Source organism: Puma concolor, chromosome B2, assembly GCF_028749965.1.
Source record: "Puma concolor isolate L17-30 chromosome B2, mPumCon1.1.hap2, whole genome shotgun sequence".
In the NCBI taxonomy this organism is placed as follows: domain Eukaryota; kingdom Metazoa; phylum Chordata; class Mammalia; order Carnivora; family Felidae; genus Puma; species Puma concolor.
This window is the reverse complement of record NC_141671.1, coordinates 123,237,981-123,254,224: the sequence shown is the minus strand read 5'-3', so window position 1 is coordinate 123,254,224 and position 16,244 is coordinate 123,237,981. Positions and strand designations below refer to the sequence as shown.

Below are 16,244 nucleotides of genomic sequence, written 5' to 3'. Positions count from 1 at the left end.
AATTACGAAATTCCTACCTAACAATCCTGTGTCTCTGAACTCAAGCATTAAAACAGAAGAACCGACCCTTCAAATGACCCAACAACCTGTATGCGGTTAGGATGGTGAATAATACTTTAGCAGCCCTTTTTCAGTTCTCAGTAAAGATCTCAACTAAAAAAAAAATCTCAATTTTGTCTTTAATCTAAACTTGATAAGAATTCAGAATATTAATAAATGTTAGTTCAACAGAATTGTTAGGGGAGCGAACCTCCATATTTCGAAGAAACTCACCACAGGTTCCATATTAACACCAGAGCAAAGGGTTTGGTACCTAGTCACAAATGAGAGCCATTACATACTTTACCAATTTAACTTAAAAATAATACGCCAACTTAGAAATGTATAGCGGGGGGTGTAGTTTTTCAAAATTACTTCAGGGTGAAGGGTGCCTGCGTGGTTCCATCAGTTGAGCATTCGATTCTTGATTTGGGCTCAGGTCATGATCCCAGGGTCATAGGATTGAGCCCTGTGTCAGGGCTCTGCGTTAAGCATGGATCCTGTTTAAGATTCTCTCTCTCTCTCCCTCTGTCCCTCTCCCCCCACCTCTCTAAAAAAATTATTTCAAAGAGTACACTAGGGAAAAAAGTAAAGACTGCTGCCCTAAACGGTCTTATCTTGTGCAATGCTTTATTCCTAATCTCAAACGTAATACTAAATCCTCAATAAATCCTGAAACCCAGTGCTGGGAAACAAAGGAGACCTTGGAGAAATCTCCCAGATGACTAAATCCTTTTTTTATTCTTTGCCACCCAGTATACAAACTGCCTGTCAACAGTTGGTAGCCGCTTTGATATCAGTGAGTCTCTTGGGTTTGAGAGGATACACTTTCCCACCGTTTCATTCATTCGCCACCACCCCTCCGCCCCCCTGCACAGACACTGATGAGGAAGAAAGTCCTTGACTAAGCGTGTCATCCAGGCTTCATCATGGTGCCCTCAGAGCTCTGTGTGGCCAAGACGTGGTGGTTTAGGGGTCTGGAACTCAGCCCTTTTCCCTCCAGATGAAGGAAGGAAGAGAATACAAAAATAGGGCTCTGCAGGATAGAGTGAAACGCCGGGTAAATGTGAGGCAGTTAGGAAAAGGATTCTTTTTCCTTGTGAATTTACATGGATGAATTCCAGACGTCTGTGAATTCCAGAGAAATCTTTTAATATTTGTGTGTTCATGCAATTATATCTAAAAAGTATATATCACCAGATATGTTGATGGGTTTTCTTTTACAGTGAACTAGCAATTGAAAGCAATTTTCAAAAAAATGAGATGTTTGTTCCTTAAGCCAGTATTTTTCCAGCTGTAAATTCCCTAGAATTAAAGGTCATTCTTTTTTTTTTTTTTTTTTCCTGCTTTAAAAGTGCTATGGTGGGGCGCCTGGGTGGCGCAGTCGTTAAGCGTCCGACTTCAGCCAGGTCACGATCTCGCGGTCCGTGAGTTCGAGCCCCGCGTCGGGCTCTGGGCTGATGGCTCGGAGCCTGGAGCCTGTTTCCGATTCTGTGTCTCCCTCTCTCTCTGCCCCTCCCCCGTTCATGCTCTGTCTCTCTCTGTCCCAAAAATAAATAAAAAACGTTGAAAAAAAAAATTTAAAAGTGCTATGGTACTCAAGTCTAGTGAAAAAAGGCAAAAAGCAGTCTTAATTCATTGATGAGCATCTTTAAACAATTTAATTTCCTCAGGGCAGTGCTTCTTTAGTAATAATAGCATAACGGCTTTATCCTTTAAAAAAAAAAAAAACAAATATTTCCCCAACAATTCCACTTTTAGTAATTTGTCTGGCAGAAAAAAAACCCTATGACTATATAAAGATGTTCAAAGCTACCCACTGCAGAAATCAAAACAGAAAAATTGGGGGGAAAAAAGCTTAACAATGGGGTATTAAATACATTAGGGAGCTTTTATAGGCGGTATAATATGCAGTTGTTTAAAAGAATAAGATAGAACTATTTTTATTGACATTAAAGTATGTTAAAGCAAATAAAGAAACAAATTGCAGAAGAGTATATATCACACAGCTCTATTTTTGTTAATAAACATGCAAACATAGAAGTCCATGTCGAGATAAACCCGGAAGAATACATACAAAACTATTAATTATACTTACATTTGGGGTAGTGAAATTGGAGAGAGCTTAGGAGAAAATCACAACCTTGATTTTATATGTTCCTTTTTTATAAATCTTTATTATAAGCAAGAGTCATTCTCATAACTTAAAAAAATCCACAATCACTCACAAAAAAAAAGCACAATAAAGTTAAAAATACAATTGTTGGGGGCGCTAGGTGACTCAGTTGGTTAAGCGTCTGATTTCAGCTCAGGTTATGATCTCATGGTTCGTGGGTTCAAGCCCTGCATCGGGCTCTGTGCTGACAGCTCTGAGCCTGGAGCCTGCTTCGGATTCTGTGCCTCCCTCTCTCTCTGCCCCTCCTCTGCTCATGTTCTGTCTCTCTGTCTCAAAAATAAATAAACATTTAAAATATATATAATGGTTGGAGATAAGGAATGCAGTTATTCTTTCTAGATTATTTTAACTAGGAAAATCCAAAGAATTAATGGAAAACTGTTAAACTTAATAAGAGAGTTTAAGAAAGTGGCTGTTTACAAGATACATAATCCTCTGAAATATCTTAAAAGTTTTCCAATCATAACCAGCTAAAAAGTGTAATGTACAAAATGTAAAGGACCAAGAATAATATTTTTGACTTTTTCCACTACCCATTCCGTGTTTTCTCTGCCCCTATCCAGAACCTCATCTAGCTTTCTCTTCCAAGTGGCATAACCCAAGCTTTATTCCTGAAGGGCTTGAAGCTTCAGGCAGGACCATAATGTGAATGCTATAATTTTCCATCAACCTTCCTTTGGGACATGAGAGTGCTAAAAGACAGCCCAGAGAATACCCTGGCTTCTGCATATAGGACGCCAACTGTTTAGCAGCAAACCAATTTCCTTTTGGTAATTAGGATAAATCACCCTGGTCAGCGAACTAATTCTCTTCTTTTTCTTTGGCATGAGGATTCCAAATCGGCCAGGTGGTAGTTTTAGCTTTCAATTCAACATTATTGTTGTGTTCCCAGTGGACTATTCTTCCCTTGGGAAGCAAGACTTTCAAACCAGCAACTCTCATAAATACAAATATAAGAAGTAGGAGCACCTGGGTGGCTCAGTCAGTTGACCATCCGACTTTGGCTCAAGTCATGATCTCACTGTTTATGAGTTCAAGCCCTGCATCGGGCTCTGTGCTGACAGCTCAGAGCCTGGAGCCTGCTTCAGATTCTGTATCCCCCTCTCTCTCTCTGCCCCTCCCCTGCTCTTGTCTTGTCTCTCTCTCTCTCTCTCTCTCTCTCTCTCTCTCTCTCAAAAATAATAAATAAACATTAAAAAAAAATTTAAGTACAGAGATAAGAATCAAAAATTCCACAAGTAGATTATAAACCAAAAAACAATAATTTATTATTTAGTACAAGTGTTAAGTGAACAAACAGAATAACAGATATATACATTCTAAGTAATACACTAGAGAAAAAAATCGCATTTGTGCAATGAGATCAGGATACTATAACAAAGAGATATCCAAAGAATACTCAGAAAAGAGATCTCAGAAATTAAAAATAAAAAAGAAGAAAAAACTTTTAATTCAGTACAAGAAAATGAAGATAAAGCTATGGGAATCTCACAGAAAGCAAAACAAAAATATTAAAGGACGGAAAATAAAAAAGATAAGAAAATTAGAGGACCAGTCCAAAAGTCCATTATCCAATTGACAAAATTCAGGAAAATATTTATCAAAATATTAAGAGAAATTTCCAGAATTAAAGAATGTGAGTTTCTCAACTGAAATGGCCCATAACAGTAAAAGGAAATAGATCCACACCAAAGTTCATTGTCATTTACTGCAGAAATTTGAAACAAAGAAAAGATCCTATTAAGTTTCCAGAGGGAGAGAAAAAGTCACATACAAAAGATCAGGTAAAAAGATTCCACTAACAGCACTGGAATTTATAAGTAACTAGAGAAGTGCTTTTGCGATGGTGAAGGAAAATTATTTCAATCCAGAATTAAATATCCAACCAAACTATCAGTTAAGTGCAAGAATAAAACAAAGGTATTTTCAGGCTTATATAAGGATTCAAAATTTAACGTCCATGCACCTTCTTCTGGAAGCTTCTGGAGATTGTGTTTCACCAAAACCAGGGGTTAAATTAACAAAAGAAGGAATAGGATCCAATAAAAGGTGATAAGAATTTCCAGGATGTGGCTAACAGAGGTCCCAGGATGACAGTTCTAACAACAAGTGGGGATGGTAACCAATCTATATTGGAACAGTCAAGAATACTCCAGGACAGACTTTTCCAGTAAAAATTGATAGACAACTTGATATGTCTGAACAACGAGAGATTTCAACAATGAGAGAGAATCTGTGATTGAATTAGAATTAGCAGAGAAAAGCTAAGCAACTTTATTAACTCGAAGGGAATGGAAAGTAGTGCAGGAAAAAAAATAGTAATACCCAACAAACTATATTATTTCCAAAAAGTAAGATTATACATTTCAATTTAAAAAGTCTTAAGAATATACATTAATAAGGCATTTTGGTACATAAGGAAAATATGATTTAGATTTTTATTTTTTTATTTAAAATTTTTTAAGATTTGTTTTTGAGAGAGAGAGAGAGAGCGAGCATGAGTAGGGGAGGGGCAGAGAGAGAGGGAGACACAGAATCTGAAGCAGGCTCCAGGCTCTGAGCTGTCAGCACAGAGCCTGACGGGGCTCGAACTCACGAACCAGAAATCATGACCTGAGCTGAAGTTGGACACTTAACCAACCAAGCCACCCAGGAGCCCCCAGTTTTTTAGATCTAATGATAAAAAAAAAATGGTAGAGCACGATTTCAAAGAAAAAAAAATGATACTCCTTCAAGTTGTTAAACCAGTAGATTCCAGACCTACCACCATAACTCTTGATTCCTGATTGAAATGAGAGAGATCACAAGTGAAACCCCTGGTGGGTATATAATCAGGCCTCAACAGGAAGCCAGTGGAAGGTTCAGAGAGGGATTATTTATGAGATATAGGCAGGTAGAGGGAAGGTGCCCCGGGCTAGTATTAACAGGTGTTACGACATGTGCATGTAAAGAAACAGGGGGAAGCTAAAGCCAGTGGAAGACCGTGCAGAAAAGGTCACCTTAAGAGGAGCTGTGACCTTTAGCCTTCGGTGGCGATTACACAGCCAGCCCAAGGCAACTCTACAGGTACACAGCAGGGAGACATAGGACCTGATGTCACCGTGTTCCTTCCCTCTGGCCTCCTGCACAGGGACTCCTCCTGGGACAAATCCAGCTGGGAACCTATGGTGAAATGAACCTGTAAAAGTAATCTACACAAGTCTGCCTCTGAGGCAGAGAGCCGGGCGCAGAAGGGTGAAGAGCATCTAGCAGAAGGGGAGGCATGGAAGGTCTCTGGCCCAGTGAACATGGCACATGCTAGTCTATGTAGTTTCTTTTATCCCACTTTGTACTGCTAATGGCCACATTAAGACGATGTGTCATCACTATGGAAAATTGTGTACTTCACTTTAGTGAGTTTCAAATACAATGAGGCCAAATAATAACAATAATAATAAATCAAACTTTCTTCGCAAACACTTCAGCGAAAGCATTCTTTGGGCACATTCGGATCCATGTGAAAATTAAAAAAAAATATTTATGAAGACAATTAATTCATTGTGTTTTGGGTGTGGCCACCGGCAGAGAGGATAATGCAATGTAGGGAAGGGCCGTGAACCAAAGAAATTTTGGAAATGCATTTGAAGGGCCAGCCTTAATATCATTTGGGGAATGGGTGACAATTTCACTTGTTTTTGCAATTGGATTGGATGGATGGAAGAAACACTCAGGATATGGGGCAGATAATGGTTACAAAATTACCTGCAGTGGAACAGTGTGTTTCCTGATTGTGAAACACAATGGAAATCTGATTCCAGCTTTAAATACATATCTCATCCCCAAGTATGTTACCATCCATCAATATCCTCCAACAAGTATTTATTGATCACACACTCCATTCTAGGCACCATTTTAGGGGCTTTTGATGTCACCGTCTGTAAGATAACACTGTCTCAGCCCTCATGAAAGCTTTGATCAAGACAAATCTCGTGCAGAAGTCCACTGTATTTACCTAGAAGATAGAAGGTGCACGATGATAAGAGCAGAGGTGTTCTGGTTTAGTTATGTGAAGGGAGCTTGGAGCCCTGTGCGTTCCCCCATTCTTTCTGTCATTTGGTACACAGTGCATCAGTATGAAGCCACTGTCTTTATAAGGTCACACAGTATTAGCAGCTCAGGGTTAGGGAGTAGAAGTGTCTACTGAAAGGGTTAGGCTCAAGTAAATCCCAAAAAGATGTTTGCCCATAATTCTCATTTAAAACTTTTAGAGAATTATTTATATTATTAAGTTTTGGAATACTCTTGCTTTGACACCCATTCACCCATTCAGTAAATGACCGCCTTCTGTTTGTAAAGCACTGAGAATACATGTGGAAAAGACAAGACTTCCTGACCTTTTGTGATGTCCATTCTTGCCAGGAAGATAGACTTTAAAAACTGAATTGCACAATTGGTTATTTAATTCTAACTGTGGATTAAAAAACTAGTATCATAAGTCCCAAGCCAAAAGTTCTTCCTTGTTCCTTATTTAAACAGTCAATTTAGACTACAAATACATGCCTTTTCCAAGCATGCACACGTGTGTGTGTGTGTGTGTGTGTGTGTGTGTAAAGTTAGATATTACCCAGGCTTACTTACTCTGGGAATAATTTAAGCTTTTAATGAAAGGGTATAAATTAGATGAAATGTCCCCAGACCTCCAATTTACTTTTAGGAGTAAAAGTTAGAATATGATTAAAAAAAAAAAATCGTGGGGGCGCGTGGGTTTTTCAGTTGGTTGAGTGTCTGACTTCAGCTCGGGTCATGATCTCATGGTTCATGAGTTCAAGCCCCACACTGGGCTCACTGCTGTCCGTGCAGAGCCTGCTTGAGATTCTCTGTCTCCTCCTCTTTCTGCCACTCTCTCTCTCTCTCTCTCTCAAAAATAAAATATACTTTAAAAAAATATCGTGATGGGTGCCACGAAGGGAAAGTGCGGATGTTTTGAGAGTGTGGGGCTGGGATGGCTTCCGTGAGGAAGTGACATTGGTGCAGATGACTGGTTGCTTGGTAGGAATTAATTAGGTCAGGGATTGCAAACTCAAACTCCTTTGTGGGGAGGGGGCAGACAGGTAACACAAATGTGTGCATCTGGAAGGGGATAAGACTGAAATAAATATTAAGGCCCAGGGTAGACTGGAGGAAGTGTACTGGCCTTAAGACATTCAAATTCAAACTTGAAAAAAAATCTCTGTTTTGTTTGGGCTGGCCAAACAAAAGAGGTCTGTAGCCAAAGACAACAGAAGAGCTGGCATACTTCTCCTGCTCTGACAATTCAGGCAGGGGGACCAGCAGGTGCAATAGCCCTGGGGCAGGAGGGAGCCATCTGTTTTGATGAGCTGAAAGAGAGCAACGGTGGTGGAGGGCAGAAGCCGAAGGAGAGTGAGGCTCCAAGGGGCAGGCGGGATGGAGGAGAGGCCCAGCATGCAGGCTCATCAGCAGGTGAGGACTGTGGTCTTTACTCCAAGTCCCCTTGGATGCACCGGAGGATGTGAAACAGAGAAGCAAATTCATCAGACTTGCATTTTTCAAAGCTCAGGGACAGCAATGTAGCAAAGCATTAAAAGCAGACAGTTAGCAAGCTGCCATGGCGGGTTCCCCATCCTCTCCTTCAGTTTTTTTTTTTTTTTATCCACGTTGTTGAAAAAAAATTTTTTTTTCATGCAGTCTTACCCTGTATTCCTCACTCTAGATTACCAAGTGGGACACTTCCTTCTTAGTTGTGACTCGGGCAAAGAAATTGCAGGTGTCTGTGCCACTAATGGAAAGTGCTGAAATGGAAACGTGACAGCCCTACACAGAATCTTCTATCTGCTGGCTGATTTGGCCTCTGGTTCACTTCTCTGAAACCGTTGTGGGTAAGACAGTCTCTATCCTCCAGAAATTCACCTGACTGGGGAGAGAGATATTTAAGCCAGTAAATATTAAACACTGTGGTCCCACCGATGGCTGATGAAAATCCCAAGTATTATGGGAGCGCGGAGGACATGTTGTCGAAACGGCCACAGGCGGAAAATCAGCTGGGGCTTCACCTGCAAATCTAAAACTTGTTGCTGGATTTATCATTCGGTTCAGCGTTTACAAAGTCATTCCTATTTAGGGATTCTCTCAGGCAGACTTTGGCCAGTTAACAGACACGAATGCATGCAACTATCTTACTGGTGAAAATAAATAACGTGCAACGTTAGTTTGCCTGCTCTCCAGTGACACCATTCTTGGTTCTCAAAGAGCCGAGGAGAAAGGAAGTGCTGTGAGTCAGCAAGTCTCCATGATGGTTATTTAAAGGTGCACGTTTGAAGATAGGAAAAAATCGAGGAAGCCAGACACATTGGCTTCTCCTTTTAAAAAACGGAAATGGCAAACTCTTGCAACTTTCATGCGCAGCCCAACGTGATGTATTTATGGTTTTGTTGTTATCGTACAAGACAAACGGGGTGAGCGTTCAGATGTTAGAATTAGCTCACTTTTTGTTTATTGGCATATTTAGATTCAAAACAATCTCTTTCCTCTTTTTCTCCTCTTAGGACTTTGTATAAAACATCTTCCTAACACTTTAATGCTACAAATAAAACACTGGGATTAAACGCCATTCCCTTAGCAAAAACGATCTCCCTTGATGTAACAACCATTCCTCCGATGATGTTTCTAAATCTAGATTTCAAAATCTCTAGGCTTGTATTAAGGTTTCGTGATATACCTGTTCTGTTCTTAGATAATTGATACCATGTCTTGCGGGGTAGGAAAGTCAACTCATGCAGGGGTCATTTATTTTATTTTTTTAAAGTTTGTTTTCATTTATTTTGAGAGGGAGCTAGAGAGCAAGCGGGGGAGGGGCAGAGAGAGAGAGGGAGACAGAAACCCAAGCAGGTTCCATGCTGTTGGTGCAGAGCCTGATGCGGGGCTCGAACTCATGAACTGTGAGATGGTGACTTGAGCCAGAATCAAGAGTTGGCCACTTAACCAACTGAACCACCCAGGCACCCCTGGGGGGGCGGGGGGAGGTCATTTATTTCTGCTCATGATCAAGGGAAGGGCTCTATGCTGCAATCTCTGGGGAGGAGGAAGTCTTACTGTGCTCTCTCTGCATAGTGAACAACGAGGACATGGAAGGTTCGTTCACACAAGCGTCTGCATCTGTGTTTCCACGAATAAGAGCGAAGCACAGCTGTCGGACCGCAGATCATTCCAGAAGTCAATCAAGCAAGGTGGGTGGCATCACGCTGAGTGATTCGTTTTCAGAATGTCGCTCTAATATGTTTATTGCTCAATGTATTTATTTATTCAAAAGAATATTCGTAAACAAATGCCTCAGAAGCATCTTTCAAGTGATATTTCTTCTAGCATGGCTATTTAGATGACTCAAGCAAAAGGCAAATTTTGAGAAGCGCTAACTAAGATGAAATTTTCCTTGCCCCTCTTGGAGGCCTGTACATACAATATGGCAAGTACATCCCTAGGAGAGTAAACTATGGGAAGCAGATGTGGTAGAATGGAAAGAACCAGAAGCACTGGCTTTGACTCCCACACCTACCTCCTACTCTTGAGTCTTGGCCAGCAGCTGGGTGATAGGAGAAGGGGACAAGAAGCTTTCCCCCAGTAAGATCTAGACCGACGTTAGGGTCACATTCCAGTGGACTGAGGTTGAGGGCAGAGCTGCAGGCCCATGGGGGCAACTAGACCAGTGAATGTTCACATGGCTGCTGGAAAGGAGAGGAGAGCATTGTTGGGATAGAAGTTCAAGGGCAGACTGTGAGTCAGGGCAGCCAGGTGGAGCTCCCCACAGGCACCCCAGGTCCTACCTGGGAAGGGCAGAGGCTGCCAGGGTATTCCCTGCCCTGGGAAGACTTGGATCAGTATCTCTCTGAACGTAGGTGTCTAAGCAGGTAAAGTTCAAATGTCTTAGCTTGACACCAAAGTACTCTGGGGACCTCGTGCTGGGAGAACTTACGTCTCACCACCATCAGAGGTGCGCTCTATCGACATCACAACCAAACAGTAGTTTACGGGTCCAGACACCGATCAGCACTTTCCAGGGCCATCTGCTTGCTCGCACGACTCCCACTGCCTGGGGTAGCCCATCTCTACCCGCCCACCATTACTTGCCCAAACCCTCAGCTCCGCTGGAGCCCAGGGCAGAAAGCATCCGCTCCGCAGAACACCCTCAGACGTGGTCTGACTGTGCTCAGAAGTCCCGCAGCACGTTCCTTGTATTTCGCATTTGCCACTTTCTATTCCGCATGGGTTGTTTGTATCTGCGGCTTACTCTCCTTTACTGGACCAGAAGCCCCTGGGAGGAGCGGTCAAGGCCTTATGCATTTTTGTATTAACCATAGTACCTGGGCTCAGTGCCTTAAAGGAAGTGATTGCCCAATAAATGCCTATTGAGTTGGTCACTGACTGTGTTGCTGCCTTGCCTGTTCTACTGAGAGTGAATAAGTAACCATTCTTTAATAGCTCATATATGTACACAAGTTACTGGGAAAAGAAAAGAATGGAGGGGCAGACGATTATACTACAAAGCATCAATGGTGACGCCTGCGCCTGTGTTTTTAAACTGATACAAAAACATATTTCCAAATAATATTGCTCTTCTTACTGAAAGGTAACAATAGATCTATCTATTATTAACTGTAGCACAGATTTTCTGTAAACCTCAAAGGAATAAGAGGCGAGGAGAGGGCTTGAGGACAGCAATTTCAGACTTCCCTGGGACCGGGTGTTCAGAGAAACGAGAAAGCCTGATTCCCTCCTGCAACGGAAATGTGTTCATCTTAGTGGATCACGGACGCATTGCTTCATGACATCAGATATTCCTGCTTCGGGGAGAGCAAGGGAGTGAGAGATTATAGAATGACTACTGCCTACTTCACCCTCTCATGGGGCCGCAACCAGCACCGCTCCCTCCCTTCCTCTCTCGATTTCCTTTCCAGCACAGGCTGCTCTGCCGGGAATCCTACTTTCCACGGAGAGAAAAGCAAAGGGGCGCTCAGATGTAGGTCAGGAGGCATTCAGCCTGTCTAGCTAATCATGAGGTCTACCTGGTTGGCTTCATTAATCTGTTTCTCGTAACTGGGGTCAAGTACGTTGTATGACTGTGCAAGACTGATTTTCGTTCTGGAAATGGACGTTTTGCCCTCACCCGATGTGTTGTCAAAGCCCCCATGGTTTTTGCCCTTAGGGGTGTTGGGTGCCCTTGAGAGACTACGAAAGTCAGCCTGGGTCCCACGGCTACCCAGACAACCAGAGGCTCAGAAAGCCGAGCCTTCACACGCTGTGGGTAGAGGGAGCCCCAGGACGGTGCTGTGAGCTTTTCAAGCCCCTCTGGCGCTCACATTCTATGACCCAACTCCCCCTGGGGCAGAAGGAAGAGACCGCTTTTGCAATAGCCTGGGTCACTTGACCCTGGCTCCCAGGGAGGATCTGAGCAGGGCCTTGAAGGAGAGGCAAACGGATCTTCGCATTTCCTGCGAAGAAAATGTTGCCTATGTAGTAAAAACCAAAGATTCAAAACATACATGGAAACACAGGCAATTTAAATGAGATAATCTGAAGTATAAGTTTAATTCAATTAAGGTAATCAAATCCCACGCATTTTCATTCTAAAACTCCATTCCCATTAAATCGAATTACTTCCCTCTATGACTTTGGCATTGAATGAATGTCAGCAACGACTATAGTGGATCCCTGCACCCCCTCCCCACCCCCCACCCTTCCAGCTTTCAAGGTAAGGATGGAGTTGTGAGTGGTTGTAGCTGCAAATATAAGTACCTCCCATCCAACACAGGGGCAGAGACTAGCTACGGACGCCATCTCAATGAATGCACTTTAATTTAAAATACTGACTTTTGTTCTTGCCCCCTTGCCTTTCAGAAGAAGGTTTACATATGTGTGTTCCTCAGTCTCTCCGAGGTATTCGCTATGTGGCTCTCCTAATTTTTTTATTTATCTTTCACCACCATCAGAAGGCAGGAATTCAACTTATAAAACTCATCCCATCCAACTGGCTGATGCCACATTAGACAGAAGAGACATATCACTGCCCCCTCTCAGCCGTCTGGACAGGTGTCCAACCCCCGCACCCCCGAAATCAAACTGCACCCGATGGAATTATTGTCTCAGGCGGTCCCCGTCCTCAGAAGCCAAACCGCCTCATCCTTGTCTGCTGTTGCTCTCATAGATGTTACGAGGAGAGATAAGCATCTGTGGCTACACACGAATGCTTCACCTGGCTCTGTGGCACAGACTGGCTCCAGACGAAAGTCCCCACAATCGATCAAGTGCAACCTAACCGCAAAAACATCACAGCCGATTTTGTTACACTCGTTGGACTTTCCAGAGACTAAATTCTCTAAAGCTTTGAGGTTAGAAATTTTACGGACAGATTGAAAAAAAACAAGCTTTCACCAGCAATTGTATGCTCTGAGTATCTTGCTGCATTCTGCCTTCAAACCGGACACAAATATGAATTTGGGTATTGCTGTTACTGCTTCACCACTGCGTGATGGAAAATCTTCTGTCTGTCTTTTTAGAGTGTTGAGTCCTGGGATTCTGGCCCGGGCATTTAAATGTGAAATGTGGTCAAATTCCCAGAAAAATCTCAAACCAAGAACAATGCCTCCTCCCTCAACCACTGAAATGTTAGGATCTGTCGAATCGGAAGTTTTGTTGTCATTGGTGGTAGTTGATTTTAATACCACTGGCTTTTTGTAAATGTCATGTCATAAAACTAGCAGTGACTCTCAACTTTGGCTACACTGAGAATCAGCTGGAAGCTTTGAAACCCGTGACGCTGGGCTTTGAAAGTGATGCTAAAGGCCTACCCAAGACCAACTGAATCAGGCTCTCTCCAGTAATGGGACCAGGGTGTTGGAATTTCTCAAAGCTCCATGGACGACTCTAATACACTGCAAGGGATGAAAACCACCGAGCTATAGCCCGACATGCAAATTGAAGAGGTGGAAAACAGAAAAAAAAAAAAAAAAATTAGTCTCCTAATTAGCTAACCTGACCTCTATCCTAAGCCCTTCAAATAAATTCCTAGATGTCCAAGTCTTCAAAATGCTATTTGGGAAGACAGAAAGAGAGAAAGGGTTTTATTTGTGCAGACTGTATGCTGTAAAACACCGGTTCATAGTTCCAAGGGACCTCTTGGGATCTCTTTCCTAATGACGTGATGACAGGAAAGCAGAGGGGACCCCTGACCCAAGGTGGTCCCAGGAGCCAGGCTGCCCTCCTTCCCCAGCCACATGCCTAGGGGCGCAGGGGTATCTGGGTCTCTGTTTCCAGTGAAACCCTCCACTGATTCACAGGGAAGAAGCAGGCCATCCCTCAGCCCTGCGTGAGTAAATTCTTTAAAGAGATAAGTGAAGTCTTCTGCATCAAGAAGACAATATTCTTTAATCTGGTGTCCTCCTTCCATTGTTCACAGAGCTCAATTACACAGCAGGAATTGGAACACTTCTAGTGAAGTGACTAAGGCCTTCCCTTAACGTAGGATGACTCCGCTTTCGGAAGCTCCCCTCTGGCCAACAGGGCTATGATCCCAAATGATGTCCTCATCTTTTTCCAGGAAAAGACTGAATGGAGCCCAAAGGATTGAGTGAGGAGTTAACTATATTTTATATTTACAGGGAAGTCCTTCTGAAGTTGATTTGATTTGTCACCATGACTATCAACATTGATTTTAAGAAACGGTAGGAGATCTGAAGGTTAAAACGAATGCTTGCGATACGTGTCTAACGTCTCATCGTTCCGGCATTTTCTTGAGCAACTGAAGCTTCACTGTGTAGTGCAGCCATATGCGAAATGGACCCTCCTGAGGCCCGAAGCCCGGAAGGCGGTAGCTCTCAGACTCTAGGGTCCATCAAAATTACCTGTTGAATTTGAATCTGCATTTTGAAGACACACACCAGGTGCCTCTGAATTAGTAGATGGTCCTCAGACCCCAGAGGTGGGACATGAGTAGAGGGACCCTGTTGGGTGTTTTCAGCATAAGGACAATGACTATAGCATCAGTTACATCTGACAATGGTCTCCCGAAAATAAATAGTATTCTTTTAGTCGGGACCTTGTTATTAACATTTACACTTACATTACATGTACATTAACATTTACATCAGATTCTGAGGCCTTAGAGCCCAGCTTAAGTCTCTAAAGGAAACAGTAAGAAAGCCAGCATCTTGAACTGAGGGATACCTACGAGGCCCTCCCATCACAGCTGTAAGTTCCTCTCTCTGCTCCAACTCCCCACCTACCCCCCATCCAGCACTCCCCGTCAGCATCCTGGGCTGTATGACAGGAAGGCATAGCAATATCTGGTGTTGTTAATGTTTGGATCCTTATCTTTATCCTTGGATCTATTTCATGATTTGCGTTTGAAAAACCTGTACCTACACACTAACCAGGTTAACTTCATGGAAATGATTATTATTGTTGCTGTCGTCGTTCTTACGGTTGAGTTGAATGTTGGTTTCACGGAGGAAAAATGACATACAGCTTCTGGCGGCTTGCACACAAGGAAGCTAATAAAAGTATTTGTGGATCGCCGACTTGTGAAGTATGCGATTTGACGCAATGTTTCACCTGGCACGGGAAGGTTCTCAATTCGGACCAGGGACTGCAGAGGGAGTGTAGGGCTCAGCTGCAGAAGAGATCGGAGAGGTGAGAAAACAAAGAGCGGTGGTGAAGAAAGTGTTCATAATGGAAGCAGTTATCTGTGAAGTAGAGACCTAGACAGGGGGCAAGTTGTGTTCCATAAACAGAGAAGGCTGCTTTTCATAATGGAGAGGGAAGGGGTAGAATGGGGTCTGTGAAAGCCACCCAAGGGTCCCCGGCAGGACTGGAGGAAGACCGCCTCCTTTGGTACACACCTGGTCTGAAGGCAGTAGGTTTGGAGAGAGAGAGACAGAGACAGAGAGATAAGGCACAGAAAGATGAAATAACTCGCCCAAAGTCGGGCTAAAGCTAAAATTCTAATAAACCAGGCAGTCTGACTCTAGACACTGTATGATCAACTCCCCTGCTTTAGAACTGAAAAAGAGAAAAGAAAAGAAGAGAAGAGAAGAGAAGAGAAGAGAAGAGAAGAGAAGAGAAGAGAGAGAAGAGAGGAGAGGGGAGGGGAGGGGAGGGGAGGAGAGGGGAGGGGAGGGGAGGGGAAGGGGAAAGGAAAGGAAAGGAAAGGAAAGGAAAGGAAAGGAAAGGAAAGGAAAGGAAAGGAAAGGAAAGGAAAAAAGATAGCTTATGGAGTAGGAATGCCCTATCTTATGTACATCTTTATTGACCCCTCCAATGAAATGTGTAGTCATACCTAGGACACAAACAGAGACGATTTTAGAATAGTAATAGGCTAGTTTTAAAATATGTAGATTGTAAGATCTGGCCGCTCTTAATTTATTAATTAAATAAAGAAAAACAAGATAAAAGGGCTGCTCACCGCATCCCAGTGATTTAAAAAAGAGAGAAAGATACCCAAGCATAAAGGGATGTTGCTCTGTTTACCCAGCCATCACCAAGAGACTTCAGTCCCTCTATTTCTGAGTGTCTTTATATCTACCACAAATGGTGCTAAGAGTTACTCGCTCTTTCACTCTAAATAAGTTACCCTTGGGGAGTGGATTTACGGTGATTTTTTTTTCCCCTTACCATTTTATTCCAGGAGTTTCCAAGCACACCACAAAGTGGGCAGAATTTTCCAGTGAACCTCCGGGGTCTGCCTGGCACCTGAATCGCCAGTGCTGGGTTATCCGGTATGCACGTGAGGAACAGCATTCTGGATTGGTCTTCAGCTCCATCTGTGAGTCACCCGACAGTGCCCAGCATGCTGCTTGTTATTAGTTGAGTCATCTGGAGGGAGGCTGATCATCCACTATGCCGGAGGCAGGGATAAGTGATGAGCAACTAATCAAGGGCAGATTCCAAAGAAGCCAAACAAAGAGTCCTTTGTATGCTGTGCGTGTTGTTACTGGTAAATGCTCTGCATATTTATGATCAACAATCACCTGGTGGTAAAAGT

General features: G+C 43.0%; 1 protein-coding gene across 1 annotated transcript; it reads right to left on the bottom strand.

Annotated features, from left to right (window-relative positions):
• Positions 1 to 10,799: 10,799 nt before the first annotated feature.
• On the bottom strand, positions 10,800 to 16,000 carry LOC147581226 (uncharacterized). Its single transcript, XM_086707921.1, has 4 exons — positions 15,875 to 16,000; positions 14,635 to 14,873; positions 12,332 to 12,517; positions 10,800 to 11,046 (listed from the first exon to the last, which is right to left on the bottom strand). The coding sequence occupies exons 1-3, from the start codon at positions 15,998 to 16,000 to the stop codon at positions 12,349 to 12,351; spliced, it is 534 nt and encodes a 177-aa protein (XP_086564047.1). The 3' UTR covers positions 10,800 to 11,046; positions 12,332 to 12,348.
• Positions 16,001 to 16,244: the final 244 nt, after the last annotated feature.

Bases quoted from the DNA above. Each gene is read 5' to 3' on its own strand.
- LOC147581226 (XM_086707921.1), bottom strand. From the start codon at position 16,000: ATGCTGTTCCTCACGTGCATACCGGATAACCCAGCACTGGCGATTCAG. The intron at 14,874-15,874 runs GTAAGGGGAAAA...TCTCTTCTGCAG, and splicing joins GAAACTCCTGGAATAAAATG to CTGAGCCCTACACTCCCTCT. The intron at 12,518-14,634 runs GTTAGTGTGTAG...TTTTGCGGTTAG, and splicing joins ATTTCCATGAAGTTAACCTG to GTTGCACTTGATCGATTGTG.